Source organism: Chenopodium quinoa, unplaced genomic scaffold (assembly GCF_001683475.1).
Source record: "Chenopodium quinoa cultivar QQ74 unplaced genomic scaffold, ASM168347v1, whole genome shotgun sequence".
NCBI lineage: Eukaryota > Viridiplantae > Streptophyta > Magnoliopsida > Caryophyllales > Amaranthaceae > Chenopodium > Chenopodium quinoa.
The window spans coordinates 708,461-727,618 of NW_018743616.1; the positions used below are offsets into that span (position 1 = coordinate 708,461).

The 19,158-nt window shown below is 32.4% G+C and overlaps 2 protein-coding genes across 2 annotated transcripts; both read left to right on the plus strand.

Annotated features, from left to right (window-relative positions):
• Positions 1–7,588: 7,588 nt before the first annotated feature.
• LOC110682942 (auxin-binding protein ABP19a-like) lies at positions 7,589–9,003 on the plus strand. Its single transcript, XM_021859289.1, has one exon. It carries the CDS (start codon positions 8,152–8,154, stop codon positions 8,776–8,778), a length of 627 nt encoding a protein of 208 aa, XP_021714981.1. The 5' UTR covers positions 7,589–8,151; the 3' UTR covers positions 8,779–9,003.
• A 9,234-nt stretch (positions 9,004–18,237) lies between these two features.
• Positions 18,238–18,808, plus strand: LOC110683112 (auxin-binding protein ABP19a-like). The gene is made up of 2 exons (XM_021859466.1): positions 18,238–18,307; positions 18,420–18,808. Exons 1-2 carry the CDS (start codon positions 18,238–18,240, stop codon positions 18,806–18,808), a joined length of 459 nt encoding a protein of 152 aa, XP_021715158.1.
• The last annotated feature ends 350 nt before the right edge of the window (positions 18,809–19,158 follow it).

Consider the following 19,158-nt stretch of genomic DNA (forward strand, 5'->3'; position numbering starts at 1 on the left):
CACCACAACAAACACAACAACAATATTATCAACCTCCCAACCAAAGGGGCCAACCACAAAATCCATCTCCACCCACTGACCCTACCTTGTCCGAAATTAGAACTATGTTAGCAAGTATGTAAAAACATATGCAGAGTAGGGATGCGCAAATTGATGCACTTTTAGCACATAATAAAATCGTAGACAATCAAATTACGCAACTTTCCTCTGCTCTACAAACTCGCCAGCAGGGAGCCCTACCATCGCAGCCGGTGCAACGTACAGATCACGTGAATGCAATTACGCTGAGAAGTGGTTCAACTTTCGATGGGCCTCCTATGCCCAAAGATGATGAACCTATAATTACAAAAATTGTTAATCATGATTCCGTTACACCAAATATTGTTGTTACTAGCCTGCAGGGCTCCAAAGTAAAACTAACATTTCTGATGATACATTGCAGGTTGTAACTCCAAAGAAGGATAAAAATCAAGACAAGAGTGGGGATGTACAGAAACCAGTTATCAAACTACCATTCCCAAATAGACATCTTAAGAATAAGTTGGATAAGCAGTTTGGTAAGTTTCTGGAGGTTGTCAAGAATTTGCAGGTAACAGTTCCTTTTACAGAATTAATTACTCAAGTTCCTGCATACTCTAAATTTATGAAAGAGATTTTGACTAGAAAAAGATCTATTAGTGAGGTAGAGACAGTTGCTTTTACTGAGGAATGTAGTGCTATACTATAGAATAAGTCTCCACCTAAGCTAAAAGATCCGGGTAGTTTTTCTATTCCTTGTCACATTGGAAATTTGATGATTGATAAGGCCTTATGTGATTTGGGTGCTAGTGTAAGTGTTATGCCATTATCTGTGAGCTCTAAATTGAATATGGGTAAATTAAAAGCTACCAATATTACTCTACAAATGGCTGATCATTCCCTTAAATATCCTTTAGGTGTTTTAGAGGATGTACTTGTTAGAGTAGGTAAATTTTACATACCTGTTGATTTTGTCGTTCTTGATATGGAGGAAGATTTGCAAATTCCAATTATATTGGGTAGACCATTCCTTCATACTGCAGGGGCTATAATAGATGTGAAAAGTGGTAAACTTACGTTATGTGTAGGGGATGACTTGTTTATAGTGAGTCAATATTCTCACTCTTTTCCTGTCTGGTGTTTTAGAGTTTATTTCGGGTATTTTCGTTTTTATTTGTTGCTGATCTTGTAGAATTTTAGGCTGTTTAGAATTTTGTTACACATTGATGAGTAGATAGAACTTGCAGCAAGAAACCAACTTTTTATAAATGTTTAAATCAATTTTTATCATCTTTTTAAGACCCTTTCTTTTTGCTATCGCATTGCTTCTGTGGCTGTTGTGATAGCAGAAGTATGGCTATCATCTGTTTTGTTATTAGGATCTGTTCTCTCTTGATCTTGATCTGCATTTTGTGTGGTCTGAACTTTGTTAGGCAACATTGTAGCTAATAGTGAACATAAAGTTGCAGCATGGTTGTTATAATGACTTAATAGATCGTTTAATACGAATGTGATCTAATTATATGCTTTTTTGCTAGTGTGATATGATCAGTACCTTATTTGATCAAAGGCTTACTCAATCTGGAGCTATGGTTGACTATGCTTTGGAGTGTCTTACTTTGAATTGGAGATCTAGCAAAGATAATTCAGATTCTGGTGTTTATATTATAATGAGCATGCTTTTATTAATGGAGCTGATGAGTTTAAATGTGAAATTGTAAAAACAGTTATGATTTTTTCCCTTTTAAATTATTTGTTTTATTTCTTTTTATTAATATCACAATATCTTATATTGATTAATTACTTTTTTAGGCTTCAAATAGGAAGATTCTCCGGATTCAAATTGCTGCATCTTTGGTGTTATCTGATATGAATGAAGCTAGATCAATTATAATTGGTATGGTGGCTGAATTCAAACCTGATAGGCAGCGTCTTTCAAAATAGGTTGAAGAAAGAAGGAAGAAAGAGATTGAAGAGAGGAAGAATAAGAAGAAGCCGACTGAAGACAAGAAGAAGAAAGGAAAGGGGAAGACTTAAGATGTCAGAACATTAATTAGTTGTGATCATAATTTTCTGATGCTAAGCAAAGTACTTTGAACATTGTATAGCTAATTAGTATTAATTCAACTTTTGTGTAGGTTATTGAATATTGGAAAAATATTCATTTTGTGTAAACAAGCATTTGCCAACATTTTATGAAAATGGTATATTGTTTGTTTAATTCAATTATTAATGTTCTCTGTTATTAAAATAAAAAAGGTCTCTGAAAAAAAAAGCTCTCTATATTAACATACGGGTGACTATGTTAATGTGAAATGTTATTTTAAACTTATCTTTATAAAGGTCTTTATGTGATAATAAAGGTAACTATGTTAATATTAGAGGTTAAATATATATTGAAAAGGTTTACGATGAAATGTCACTATATTATCATAGGTCACTATATGTTAAAAATAAAGTCACTATATTATTTATAAGGTCTTTGTTTGGTTAAAAAAGGTCACTTCGTTTTCAATATTGTATAGTGTCAAAATTAAGGACTATGTTAAATTAATGGTAAATATCATAGGTCACTATATGTTAAAATAAAGTCACTATTTTATTAATAAGGTTACTATTCTAAATATAAAGGTAACTATGTCAAAATTATGGACTATATGTTAATTAATGGTGAAAAACTAACAATACAAGGGTATGAAATAAAGATTACTATTTAGGAATAAAGATCATTATATTGTGAAAAAAAGGTTACTATTCCAAAAAATTTATATCTCAAAATTAAAGGTTACTATGTCAATCATAAAAGACACTATGTCATAATAATCAGTATTTAAAAGATATAAAGTTTCCAAAAATGAAATTACAAATAAAACGTAACCATGTAACAATACAGGTTACTATGACAAAATTTGGTGTTCTTAAGACAAAATTTAATGTCTTTAGCTATTAGAGCATATACTTATTATTAATATTTGGTGATTTGGCACCAAATTCTCTATGCTTCCTCCTCTTCCCCTTTTTCATGTAGTCACAACTTCCTAGAATCCTTTTATTTGATTGTCTTCCTTTAGTTTTTGCACGAGCTGGGTCTAGTACTTGAATAACACTAGATGAAGTTGCTTCTGAATTCTCTTCTACACTTGTAGTGTTCTCAAAATGGTTGTTAGTTGAGTTCATAGCAGAAATAATCTCATCTATTGCACTTAAATCTTTTGTGAAGCTTTCTTCTAAGACTTTACTTGCTTGTTGAAACTTGTAGCTCTTAAGGATTAGACTATAATACTTCCTCACCATGTGTAGCCTCCAGGGTGTGAAGTTGTTTAATGTCCCATTCTTCTTTTTCTCTACCTCCTTACTTTTCCAAACTTCAACCTTAGCCAAACTAGTCCATCTGAAAGATATATATTGCTCTGGGATTTTTTTCAACAGAATGCATGTGCAAGATTTTAAGGCTATGGAAGCATAACCAACCCAACTCTTCAAAATTCTTACATGGACATTGAATTGTTTGGTTTGCTTGATCGTAAATTACTGCTTGAGTTGTGCCATCTGAGCCTTCAAGGTACACTTGGTAAACTATTTTGACTCCATTAATCAATAGCAGTTTAGTTTGAGATCCAATGGCTAGGTTGAATTCTTCTTCAAAGTCCCTGAATAATGTATGTATATAAACCTCAGCAGCATGTCTAAGTAAGGCAGACATCGGAAAACTTGAAGTAGGAATTGATTTTGTGCTATTGAACTCATAAAAATCTTCATTCCTTCTCCAAGTCTTCAATGTCTTTTGAAATATGTTGTAGAATTCTGTCAAACTTGTCTTCTTGTTTGCTTTGATCCCACTGCATGATTTGTGTTCTCACTTCTCTGTGGCGGCAAGATTCTCGCGGAGAAAAAGTCCTTACTTAGAGCTGTTGACCACTTATGCTTTAGTGAGTATAACCTCTTGAACCAACTGTCGTTTTTCAGCTTGTACTTTGTCATCATTGAATCCCAACATACTTCAAACTGAGCTTCGTTAATACAACCACTTAAGCATTTCGTGAAAGCAGCTTTGAATGTGTCATCACTCTTCAAAACTCCAAATCTTGTTATAGCATTTTGAATCAAATGCCATAGACATAGTCTATGTCTAGTGTTTGGAAATACCTGTACATTTTTATACAGTTACTATAGTTTCACAAATGGTTACTGCATTTAAAATAGAGGTAACTAAATATAATTTCAGTATAAACATATTTAGATGTAGTAGTATTCAAAAATTTCCTTCAAAATTAGAAATTACCTTGGGTATTGCTGCTGCCATGGCTGCATCTTGGTCTGTAAACAGTGAGACAGGACATTTACCACCTATTGCCTTTTTGAAGGTCTCAAATAGCCACACAAATGACTCTATGGTCTCATCACCAATAAAAGAACAAGCAAACATAGTGTTCTTCTAGTGGTTGTTTATTCCTACAAAGGGTGCACAAATGAGGTCGTAACGATTCGTCTTATATGTGGTGTCAAATACAGTGACATCCCCATATATTTTGTAATCTTCAAGCATCATAGAATCCCTCCAAAACAAGTTACCAACCCTTCCATCTGCGTCCAACCTTACTCTGAAAAAGAAGTAAGGGTCTTCAGAATAAGCTTCCTGTAATTTGTCACAAACTACTTGAAAATCTCCTCCTTCAATGGCCTTTATTTTCAGTTTATAACAATAATTCATGTGTTCTTTCACTGTATGGCCAATAGCATCTTCTCCTCCAGCTTCATTTGACATGTAATTAAAGGATTCCATAGGTCTTAGTCCAGATTCTTGCATGGCCTAAATCGCTTGCCCTTTAATTTTAGTCATTGCATGCTCTGAACGGTGGAAATGGTTCCATTGTGGTCTAGTGAGTGGATGATTGTGCACCAACACATGCTGAACTATCTCAAATTGCCCCTCTCCATTCAATTTGGGTATTATCAAAGCATTGCAGTTCGTCCTTGTTATTGGAACTCTCCTACTTTCCCGTGTTTTTTTTTTCTAACTGAAGAACTTTCCTCTATCAAGAGTTTTTCTGGAATTTTTTCCTTCTTTCTACCATAATTTCTTAGTCCAGCTGCAGAGCATACAAAGACCTTTTTGGTGATGATGTCTTTAGTTCCGGTTTTGCTTGCGTGTTTTGCTTTTCTAACACTAAAACCAACTGCAGCAGCATGTTGACAATACAATTCATGTATTTCTACAAGTGTTGCTCGAGTTTCTCCTACTAACCAACCACTAATCTCTTCATTATTATTTGCACCTGTTATTTATTTGCACCATCCATAATTATCATTTATATAGGTTAAATTGGGGATATGACAATTGCACTCTAAAGTCTACAGTACAACAGACATATCGGAAAAGCACTAACCATCATGTAAGTACCATGTATTTATGCTATATCAAGTTATAGACAAGATCAGGAAGAAGACTACAAACATGAGGAAGACGGAAGTCTTCACAAGACAAAATAAGATATCCTGACATTGCAGGAAACCACCTCCTTCTTATACCCTTACATTCCCATGTGACCACCACCTCCTCCTTATACTCATCTTCATTTATATACCCTGACATATTCTTATTTATACATTTCAATCTAATGCCTTCTTTACGCACCAACTTGTAAACAATTAACACTTCCTTGTCATCCTTCATACAACAATGTATGATCTATTTTAAAACTTACTTTAGGATAGTGATCTATTTTAAAATTGTAGTAAATTTTGGGCATAGCTCCTTAGTGTTTGTTTCTTATAAAATTATGTATAAGATGGAAGCACTACAATGTAGTATTTCCCTTTGATGCTATTCTGACTAAAGAACATTCAGGCAACATTCACTAAAGAACAATTAACAATTAACATATGATTTATTTTAAAAAGGTTTAAAATAGATCACTATACTATCACTAAAGGCAAGTATATTACTTAAAACTGGTATTGCATGTCTCTAACTACTGTAAACAGTGGCGGATCCAAGATTTCCGAGATAGTGTGTCACCATCAATTATTGATCATTTGTGAAAGTACAAATTTTTTTTCCATGTCTTGTTCATAATTAATTTTAATCCAAAAATTATATATATATATATATATATATATATATATATATATATATATATTTCACCAAATTGATTTCAATCCAAAAATAGGACACAAAAATACATACCACAACCAAATACAGTACTTAAGAATTCAATTTTACAAGTCGAAAATACTACAAATAACATGTTATAAGCAAATGGTACAATAAAATTATTATATTGAATTAACTTTATGATTTTTTAGTTAATTGATAAGCTTTATGGGGAAATATTAAAATCGGTTAAAAAAATTGTGAAATGCAATAGCAGCATCAAAGAGAGCTCTTATATAAATAACAAGTCTCTTTAATATTTAAGTAGCAATAGCAGCATTAAAGAGATCGCCTACCTTAATAAGAGGTCTCTTTGATGTTGTTTGTTGTTACCAATAGCAGCATCAAAGAGACCGCCTATCTATAATAAGGGGTCTCTTTGATATTTTATTTTTTAAAAAAAATACTGTGTCACCGGACCCACTATGACTAAAGGTGGGTCCGCCCCTGACTGTAAACCTATATTACTTAAATTTCTTCAAAGGAACTTCAACTCTAATTACCTCAAGTGATGAACTCTTCATTCTTCATAAGTTGAATCTGACTTTGTAATATGCTCCCTCCTACTCCAGATCATCATCACATATTATGGATTCCCTCATGAAATCTTCCACTCACACAACTTACAAACTAGTTATTAAACACATAAGTTTGCTTAAGTCATCATTAAAACTTAGAGCTCAACAAAATGGACAAAATTATCATAAAGAACTTTAATTTACTACTAAAAAAAGAAAAGGGTTAAGATATTACTGTTAAAGTTATTTTCAATTATTTTTTTGTTTACCTTCACTAATCACTTCCTCAAATAACGTGTCCAAGAGATGCTTTACTAGTATTAAAAACAAGGGAAGTATTGCTTTAGAAAGATTAGATATACATGACGCGTATAGATCAAAACATTTATATTTTCTTCTATAACCTCTTTATATGTACTCTGTATATATCATTTTTCTTGCTATAATTAACAAGTGACCCATTTAAAGAAAAAAAATAAAAAATAGGCCAAGTAATACGTTATTGCATAAGACACTCTCTTGTATGTAATTAGCAAATTTAATTAGCATAAAACATCTTGAATATAAGACCAACAGTTGAGAATAAAGATTTAATACCTCTAGTCCCTTGCTTTAACTCAACTTTATGGGGCTGAAGGCTATATAGCCTAATACCGAATATTTAAATAAAATACGGAGTAAATAATTTATTAGTCAATCATATCTTTCATGTGGAAAGTCAAGCCAAAAGCCAACAATGTACTAGTTTTTTTAAAGAACTATGCGGATATCTTTGTAACAATAAAAAATATTTCAGGGAAAAAAAAAAAATTTAAGCCAAATCTAAATTGAAATGATTTTTAAAAATTAAACAAAAGAAAATAAAATCCTACGCTAGCTAGGAATAATTTGTGATTATGTTGAAAAGGAAGTAATATCATTCAATACAATGATTTATGCATAATTTTACATGTAATTTTAATTAATACAAAGTACGAAGTAACAATTTAGAAAATATATGAAGTACTACTTATTTATTTCAAGACCTTAGATGGCTTATTTAGTTATGTACTTTTAATGAAATCCTGTTAACATCAATGAAAAATGAACCTCAAACTATTAAAAAAAAATAATAAAAAAAAGGAAGAGCAAAAAGGAAAAAGTCTATGGATAAATATAAATTCAATGGATTAATAAATGCAAACTATGAGTCAATAAAATGCTACAAATAAATAATTGAATTGGTTATCTCTTAAATAATCAAATTCCTCTTTAAATTATTGCATAAGTCATTTATATTATTCTTTAAGCCGCGTACAACGGTTAACTGTCTGATACATTTGCATGCTTGGCAGTCCTATATAAAGGGTGTCAATTGCCGCAAAGAAAATACAATCAAACCATCTACATACAAAAACCTTCATCTTCATTACCTCATTTTTCCACCATCTGTAGTATCACATATTTCTAGCTTCTAACAAAATGAGAAATCTTTCGTTTTTCTTTGTTTCCTGTCTCCTATCCTCCTTGTCACATGCTATAGAACTCGACTTTTGTGTCGGAGATCTTAGTCTTCCTAGAGGACCTGAAGGATATGCTTGCAAAGATCCTGCTAAAGTCACAACTGATGATTTTGTTTACACGGGTTTCCGTGGTGAAAAAACTCCGAACAATGTTTTTGGGAACAATGTGACATTAGCATTTTCAGATGTGTTCCCAGCCTTCAATGGTTTAGGCATATCTATGGCCAGATTAGACTTTGCCATAGGAGGAGTTATCCCAGTACACTCCCATCGTACGTCAGAAGTTCTTCTTTTGGTAAAAGGTTCAATTATTGCTGGATTTATTGACACCAACAACACCGCATACTATAAAAGATTAGAGGTTGGTGATGTGATGGTATTTCCACAAGCCATGCTTCACTTCCAAATCAACGTTGGCAAAACTCCGGCTACTGCCTTCGTTAGTTTGAATAGTGCAAACCCAGCATTACAACTCACTCCTACATCCTTATTTGCTGGCAATTTACCTGCTGACATAGCCCAGAAAATTACACTCTTGAGTCATAAAGAGGTAATGCGAATGAAGCGAATATTCGGCACAGCATAATATCCTTCCTAAGCTAATCTTATATTCTAAGCTACCGATTTATCTCAATGTCCAACTTATTTATTTCTTAATAGTATGAAAATAAAGGGTATATGAATGCCCATTGTATTACTTGGCTACTTGCAGCGTATCACTCTCACATGTTACGTAACGAATTGTTGATTTTCATGATTGTATACTTCTTATAATCTCATAATCAATAAAAATTCATTTATCTTTTTGTTATATTCCCTTCTTCAATCTTTAATTGTGTATAAGTACCGTCTTTTACTTATTTTTATGGTTATTAATTGACCAATTTTTTTTAAAATTTATACCTATTTATCTCAACAAACAGCCTTAATTAGTCAAATATAAATATACGGTTGATTAGTCAAACACAAATACGTCCTCCTTATCTTAGTTACTTATATTAATCTGCTTCAAATAACAAAAGCAATTACAAGTTATTCTTTCCTTAGAATTCCAAATATATTAAGGAAAAGAAACCTAAGGTTATTGCTAGTTGCACCACCCTCCCACATCTTCCCCCTGCACCACCGGCCTTCACCCTTTCAAAATCCATACCCCACACCAACACCGTAAACAACCACACAAACCCACCTAACCTATGTGATTTAAAACAATTATATTTCATTATAATTCATTTAAACGAAAGAATCTCAAGACAAAAATAAACTAAATCTCGATCACCAATTTTCTTAGGTGTAGGAGTCCGAAAAATGAGGGAGACATATCAACCCCAATACTTCCTCCGTTAAGGCCCTGTTTCCTTTACCTTAAAAAAATAATATTAAGTAAAAATTCCAGTTTAGTAAAAATAAGTTCAGTTCAGTAAAAATAATTTCAGTTCAGTAAAAATAATTTCAGTTCAGTAAAATAAGTTCATTTCAGTAAAATTCAGTAACTATAAAGAAAATATATAATAGAAAATCAGTAGAAATAATTTCAGTTCAGCAAAAATAATTTCAGTTCAGTAAAATTAATTTTAGTTCAACAAAAATAATTTCAATTCAGTAACAATAATAAAGTTCAACAAAAATAATTTAAGTTCAGCAAAAATAATTTTATTTCAGCAAAAATAAGGTGAGGTGAACGGGGCCTAAGTATTAGTTACAACAAAGGGGGTATTATTTGTGAGACCTAAAATAAACCTTTGTTGCAATTAATAGTTAACGGAGGAAATAAAAAGAATTATGCAAGTTCCCCATACTTTATCAAATGCTTGATTACGACTTGATCAAAGTCTTAACTTTTAATTTGTACACTAACAACGTAACATATAACCTACACGGGAAACTAACCTACACCCACACCCCACCGCCATAGAAAATTACCCACACCAACACCCCACACCACCACCAAAACTAACCCACACCAAAATCAACCACAAACAAGACAATTAATGTTTGTTATAAGGTCAAAGTAGTGTTAGTCGAATATTGTGAACATTTATGAACAAAGGGAATAATTAATATTTGTAATATTGTCTTGAAAAACATAATAAAATTGAAGTACTCCTCCATATTTTTATCAAGATGTTACTAAACCGGCGCGTACAGTACGTCACATTGCATATATAACAGCATATATAGAGGGCTACCCTAGTATACGTCACATGTATATGAGAAGGTTCTTATTCTTAATTTTGGCTGATCTTAATTTACTTTGTGTATGTTATACAAAATCCATGGCATCAGCACTATGCCATTATCTTGCAATCTATAGTTTAATACTGTTAAATATACAATCAATCTTTTTACATTGTATGTATAAATATCAAAATTACATGATCATTGAATGATTACTATCATTTTTTTTCGGTGTTACTACCAAATGTGAAAAAAGTCAAAACAAAATGCCACCAATAATGATAATTTTCTTACTACATTTGAAAACAATTAACGTTACTAAAAATAAAGACTTTCTTAGAATTTTGCGAATTTACAATTCATATATAGTGTGGTCATATGATTCGATTTAATTACAATATAATTCTACCCGATTTTACAATTTCTCCTAACTTTTATCTTTTAATTTAAAACATATTTCACTTAATTAACTAGCAAAAACCTTACAAATTTACAACATATTAATAAATATGTGTTGTGTCAATTATTGAATTGGCTGCATATGAGGCTGCCCCAGTTAATCTCCGTGATAAACAAATTTCATTTATCACGGAGTAAAAACAAAACTGCTACCTCAAGTAGCAGTTTAACCCATTTTCATCGCAAAAATTACACTTTTGTCCCCCTGATAAACAAAATTTGTTTATCACGAAAATAAACTTGTATTTCCTCGGCTGCATATATAGTGAGTAAACAAATATGAAGTGTTTTCTAACAATAATTAAGTTTTTAACTTATAATATAAACACATTCAGTGAAATTTGAGTCTGGCGTCTTGATTATGCATGTTCGTAGAATCATAAGATACTACAATTCGATTTTTAAAGCCCCTATTGAATCTTAGTAGAATCTCGATTTTAATAAATTATGCCAACAAGGTAACAAGTGGCTTGCCTGAATAAGTTGTGTTAGAGCAAACAGTTGATAATTGAAGTAATTAGTGAAGAACAATTAAGAAATTTGATAGTAAACATGAAATTGAAAGGTTGGAATTACGTACCTGAAGACTATAAAACCCACCCAAAGCAAGGAGAATAGTTGTATTGATTTTAATTAGTGTTTACAAGAGTATAATCTCTCACTAATTTCCACTCTAAAGCACAAAGGTTACAAAACAAGAACCCTAGCTCTCAATGTATATCTCTCAATTTGGGGATAATAAACAAAATAACCCCAAATGGGTATTTAAACCCTCGACAGATTTGGACAGAGTATCAGGTACGCACGGACGTGCCAAAGAAGCCACAAACGTGCTAGCCTAGATTAAACATTTCATTAGCTATTGCTCGTCTGGAACTCCAACTGCACGGACGTGCCAAAATTGGCACAGACGTGCAACCCCTATTCAGGTCAGCAAAGATAGCTCGAAGTAAAACAGATATAACTTGCACGTTTCTCGTCGTAATTAAGCTTATGACCTATCGTTAGAAACCTCTTAAAACAAGCTTTCACCTACAACTTGAATCACGTCAAAGCTTCAAGTAGTTTGAGAGATATGCTTAACACAAGTAGTTTATCTCTTTAGGTTATATGCCAAGCCTCGATTGTTTCTTGAGTCATCTTCCAACAAGTTGAATTAGGCATGCAATTCAAGAGGGACACATGTTAATGGAGCAAAATGTTACCAAAATAAATAAATAAATAAATAAACTATAATTAAAAAAACAAAAACTTGAATATAAGTCCAGACAACGGACACATTATTTTTGACGTGATATTATTTCTAATGTATTGTTCGAGTGTGCAATTTCTAAAGGGTATACCCTTGATCTAGTATATTTATTGTATATCAAGTTGACAACTATGTCAATTGGAAAAAAAAAAAAAAAAAGTCTAGTCTCATACTCTTATGCATGTAGTCAACGTCGTAGGGCTGAATATCCCTAAAAAAATAAATAAATAAATAAATAAATAAATAATAATAATAATAATAATAATAATAATAATAATAATAATAATAATAATTATAATAATAATAATAATAATAATATAAACTTATTTTTGAAGAGCTAGGAAAGGCAAATCAGAAGCCAAAAATGTACGAATATAATTCACGCATATACAAGTAACTAACTAACTAGCTAAGTGCCAAAGACAATTTTAAGCATATCTTTTTTTTTTTTTTTTTTTTTTTTAAAAAAAAGGAAATAGAAACATTGAAGTATTAATTTCTAAGTAACCTCTAAATAAAAAAAAAAACAACGCAGTACATTCTCTCAAAAATAGTTATACAAATAAATTTAATAGAATATAAAAAATGCAAACTTTGAGTCAATAAAATCATACTTAAAAATCATTGATTTTGATTAAACTAATAAATTAAATATAATATAATTTATAATAGTCAGTAAACGATTGATGTCGTCTCGATCAAGTGACTGAACAAGTCTTAATAATCTAGAAAGAGAGCTGCCTCGTAAACAACTCGGCAAAGTTCTATATAAAGGGTGTCATTTGCCACATAAAGAAAATACAATCAACCCATCTACATCACAAAAACCTATCTTTTAATTACATCCTATATCCACAATTTGTACCACCTATTTCTAGCTTACACAACGAACAATCTTTCAGTTTTCATCATCTTTTGTCTCTTAGCCTCTGTCTCACAAGCCATAGAACTCTACTTTCACTACTACATTTTTTAACCAAATGCAACGGCCTAATAAAGGCTAATACAACGGTATTTTAATTGTCGTTGCAATAAAGTAGGCTAATGCCATGGATTCAACACTAATGTTCTTAGAGGTAGAGCTAATACAACGGCTCTAAAGAACTGTTGCATTAGCCTAGCTATTTCAACAAAAAGGGAGCTGATGCAACGGTATGTGATTATTGTATAATGAAAAAGTAAGAAGCGCGCGGAAAATTTCAGGACTTCCCTCTATTACATGGGCACAAGTGCATCGTTATGTCTTGTTTAATTGTGATTGTGAGGAAGTTGAAAAATATATAAGGTAAGATTTGTAACCATAATGTAGGTTTAATTTTTTTTTTAAATGTCTTTATTCTAACTCTAGTGCGTTAGTAAGATAAATATTTTATTTTTACAGTGAGAACAAGATTTGTATGAATGTTAAAAGGAAAAGAAAATGGAATAGTGCTCAAGACCATAACAAGGATTTCGTGGATTGGTTTAGGGAGAAAGTTGATTTGATTCTTAAAGAAGGTCATGATAATATCCCGGACCATATTTTGTGGTTATCAAAAGGTCCCACGTTGCCAAAAAGTACACGGGGTACTCAGTTAACGCCTATAGGTTTCATACCATGAAGCGAGATGCAAACTGCGTAACTCAAAACAATGGCATCACTCTAACAGCCATTACACATAGCTTTGTAAGCTCCAAAGATCAAAATCCTGTTGTGGGAAATGTTAATTATTATGGTTCAATAATTGAAATCATTGAGATATCCTATCATGGTCATTACAGTGTTGTCTTATTTAGTTGCCAATGGTTTCACTCGGAAAAGGATGATGATGAGCTCATTACGGTTAATATGAATAAGACCGTTTCTAAAGAAGAACCTTTTTTTTAGCAAATCAAGCACATCAAGTGTTTTATGTAGAATATTTGAATAAAGAAGGTTAGCATTATGCTATTCAAATCCCTCCTAGAGAGTTTTCAGATGGTATTGACATACATTATTTTAATACTTCACTATATGTTATAAATAAGCTTATTTTACATTGCAATTCATTTCAGTTTATTGTATTTACATACAAAATTAACATACTTCCATTTTTTTTCCAGATGAAACGGAATAGACCCAAAGTTTCTGCTTCCCAAAGTCAGCTTACAGAATATGAGCTACAACGGCTTCAAAAACTAAAATTCAATGCAGAAAGAATGGAAGCACGAGGATTGGCATCTGTGGCTAATAAGATACTTGAATAAAAAACAAAAGCCTTACTTTGTCCAAGTGCAAGGCAGAATAGTATACCAGAAAATGAAGATGATGACTCTACGTCAGAATATGATGGTGAAAATGAAGTTGAAACTGATAACATTATAGAAGCTGACAATCTCGCTTCTGGAAAAGGAAAAGCCAGTAAACAGGTGTTCAGTTTTATTATTTTTCATTTATACAGACTGTTTTTATTGTTTGTCACGGTTTACATGTAATTAGTAATGATTTAATTGCCTTTTGTTTTATAAGTTTCAAAGCAAGTAAAGAAATCATCACTTCACCCCAAAGCTATGGCTGATGTTGTGGAAGTGAATAGCCGTAAGAAGCATGCAGTTGATGAAGTTCAGAACAATAACTCAATTAAGGTTGCTAGAGTTCAAGATCAATGCATCCAAAAGAAGCAGCAAGTTATCTCAGAAAAGAAGGGAACAAAACGAGCGTTCTGTTCTCCTGGTTCCATGTCAGCGTACCTCAAGTTCCGAAAAAAAGCAAAAAGAAAATAATGAAGCGTTTGTAGCAAGTAATCAATCTTTGAATAATTCTCTTACAAGAAAAGCAAGGAATAATGGCACTGCATTCAATGAGAATGACAATGATGAAGCGGATCCACTAAATGAGAATGATAAAGCGGATGCACTAAATGAGAATGATGATGATGTTGGTAATGAATATGAGGGTGATCAAGAATTAGAAGATGAAGTTCTATCTCAGTATGGAAGGGGTATGAAAGGTATTTGCAATCATTATACGTAGTATTATTTATTTCGGCTTCTGTTAACATGTCAAAGTCTTGTGAATTGTTTTTCTCTTATTTATCTGGATTTGTTTACTAAATGGGCTTAAATTTATTTCAAGATTTCTGGGGCAAATTGATTTAGTTTTAGCTTATTGCTTCATTAATTTAGTTAGAGTTTGAGTTGGAGCAATATTATTGATTAGAAGATATTACCGAGATGTCTAAATTATGAAATGTCGGAGTACATTGCGAGTTGGATTCTGCCAATAGCTACCCTAGGCTTGAAGAACTGATTAACTGGCCATATCATGATTTATGCTTGAAGTTTCTCTTTTCATGTCTGGCCACGCAAATGCCTGTATGAGAAAAATTGGTGGTTGCACTGATTTAATGACTGATTCTTAATATTTGCCTTTATTTGCTCATTTCTTCTGGACCGTTTAGCTATAAGCCTGTGTCCTTTAGCATAAATATTTTAATTAATTCAACACTGTGTTCTGAAAGATTCCGTTATTGCTTCCTTGCTTAATTAATTCAACACTATTTTGATATCCACTAGCCCACAAGGAATTATATGTATAACTTGATCTATATCTATTTGTGACAGTGTACATATTTAGTTGCTTTGATTTAGAGAGATATTTCTTACTCTGAATTTATTTTGTTTCCAGCTCTACAATATAGTCCAAACATATTAAAAAATTCGATTACAAGAAATGCATTAGTCAAAATAATTTCCAAGAACCTCCTGATAAATTTATAAGACTAAAATTTTCAGTTTCTAAAGTGCAAATGCAAGTCAGTAAAACTAAAGAGTTTATCGAAAGTAACACTTGCTGATTCAGTTTGCATTCTCGTGATTATAGTATTTAGTTGATGTATTTTCAACCTCTATCTTGTAACATGTTTATTACAAATTTATAAATAGAAACAGAAACTGAAAAAGCTTCTAAAAGCAAAAGGCATCGAGGTCCAACAATGCTACCCAAGGTTCATGCACGAACAAGAGACAAGCGTGAAGTTATTGTTTTAAACACACTGGGCCAACCAGTTGGACCTACACGGGAAATTGTTCAGGAGTTCAAGCAATTCTTAGGAACTGTGGCAAGGGATTCTGAACTTGCACCACTAAATTATATTTAGTTTCCATGTCTACCCACACTTGACAAAATGTGGGATTATATCCAAGTATGTTGTAATATAATTCTTTAGCTTCAATTTGTTGTATTTCATATTTTATTAGTCGACCATAATTAATTCCTCGTTAATACTTAAACCTCCATATGCTACATGTTACATACTAATGTTTTATTTTCATGATTTGTTTAGGAAAAGCATGAGTGATGTAGGTTATCAATGGAAGCTGGAAAGCTAATAAATGCTTTACTAAGAAGAACTACTTCTATGAATATCCCACTGATGCTTTAAGATGGTTTCATAAGCCAGACACAATTTCAGAACCTTAATTCAAAGAGCTTTTGCAATATTGGCATTCTAAAGAGGCTGGGGTATTATGTATATGGTTTTGAACTGTTTTTGTGCAATATTCACATAGTTTCATGGCCTAAATATCCTCTTTTAGTTTACTGTTTTTATGATTTATTTACGTGGTTCAAAGTTATAAATCTTGTGTTATCCATATGTACTCAATTCTAAATTCTTTTCCTGGAATGTTTTATTACATAGGAAATCAGTAAGATCAACCAACACAATCACCTAATAATAGATGATATCCACACTATGGGCCGTAACTCTTACGCAATTTTACGCCATGAGTTGGTAAATAATTCATCTCATTTCTAGGCAATTATATTATCTTTATAATCTTTATTTTACAATCATTACATGTACTACATGAGGCTTTCACCCCTGTCCTTTAATTATTTGTAATCACTTCAATTTTATGTATTATGTTTCCACAGCAACAACATGATCCTGATAAGCAAGAACCTTCTCAAGCAAGGGTCTATAATGAGTCAAGAAAGAGAACGGTGGGAAGGACATACCTTACTAACCATGAAAAGATAAAAGAGAATATTGTGAGTTAACATTTTAGATGTATGTTATATTTGTTTAGTTTTGATAAATAATAAGTAGGTGGCTATATTTTCCTAAATTAGGCTAAAATGGATGCTTTGAAGTCTTCCAAACATGAAGATGGTAGTAACTCTAAGGACACTTACTCCGAAGCGATTCTTGATCCTAAGCGCAAAAGCCGTGTACGCCTACAAGGAAAAGGTGTAAAAAAGTCAGATTTGAAGAAAAAAGATTAAAAGTCAGATTTCATATTCCCGACGGAATTTTTAGAAAGTATGCAATCTCAATTAGTACAACAACTTGCACCAAGCGTAATAACTACAATTTTGACTCAACTTCGGGATGCTAACCCTGGGATCAATCTTTTCATTCCTGATTTTGCAATTCCATCTGCTCCAAAGGAAGCATCTAGTGCGCCACATCTTCTCGTTGACCAAAATGGGCAATCTTTTACATCTGGTGCCACAATTTATCAGGTAACATAAATTATTTTCTATTGCTTCTGTCTAGCTTTTGTTGTATGCTGCTACCCTGATTCTACAGTAACTATTGTTGAAATGTTGATGTTGTTGATGTATTTTTCTGATGCCCACTGTTGCTTTTGCTTTTTTTTTTTCCCTTCTATATATGGTTGATGCTTTAGTTGTTTGCTACTGCTTTTTATTGTTGTATATTGTTGTTGTTGATGTTCATGCTTTTTATAGCCCACTACATCTCTGAATTATCAATCAATTAGAACATGATTCTTAAGTTAGATCTTGGAATTGTTGTATAGGTGAGACATGATTCAGTTTATCTTGGAAAAACTATAGGGGAAGATACCCCTGAATAGAAGATTGCTACTAGTCAAATTTGTGTGTTGTCGAAATAGTAAAATTGATATGTTCCTTACTACTTGTGTAGTTGTGTCTAGGCTGATACACAATCGGGTGGATTGGATCAAAATTAGATGGGCCATGTCAATCAGTTTGTGCTTCATTGATTAGTTACTACTCGTAATTATTAGTCAGTAATCTATTGTCATGGATAATTTATGTCGTGGTATCAGGTATAGAGCTAAAGCAACGGATCATAGCTACCGCGGTATTAGGTGTCGTATACCATTGCATTACACCTATTGCAACGCCAGCAAATGCCAAGGTACATGGCTGTTGCATTAGGCCTAATGCCACGGAATTTGACGCCTAATGCAACTGATTTGGGGGTTGCAATAGGTAAAAAATGTAGTAGTGTTTTGTGTTGGGGATCAAAGTGTTCCTAGACGACTTGAAGGATAAGCTTGCAAAGATTCTGTTAAAGTCACAACTGATGATTTTGTTTACACAGGTTTTCGTGGTGAAAAAACTCCTAACAATGTTTTTGGCAACAATGTGACATTAGCATTTTCAGATGTATTCCCAGTCTTTAATGGTTTAAGTATATCGATGGTCAGGTTAGATTTTACAGTAGGAGGAGTAATCCCAGTATACTCCCATCATACGTCAGAAGTTCTTATTTTGGTAAAAGGTTCAATCATTGTTGGATTTATTGATACCAACAACACTGCATACTATAAAAAATTAGAGGTTGGTGATGTCATGGTTTTCCCGCAAGCCATGCTTCACTTCCAAATCAACGTTGGTAAAATCCGGCTACCGCATTTGTTGGAAAATCCAGAACTACAACTCACTCCTATCTCCTTATTTGCTGGAAATTTACCGGCCGATATTGCCTAGAAAATTACATTCTTGAGTTGTAAGGAAGTAATAAGGATAAAGCAAGTGTTCGGTACAGCTTAATATTCATCTTAAGCTACTCCTGTATTCTTTATACTTATTTTTAAGTTCACAATCTATTTAATTTCAGTTCCCAACATAATTGTTTTTAAAGTTTATGGTAATAAATAAAGGATATACATATGCCCTTTGTATTACTAGTAGCATATCCCTCTATTACATGTTTCGCAGTTACCTAATTTATTACAAAAACAGGATCAAGCAACATCTAGGGAGCAACAAAAACTTGTGGATCAAATTAATTTATAAATTAATGATTACTAAAATGATGTCTAATTTGTGTGAGTGTA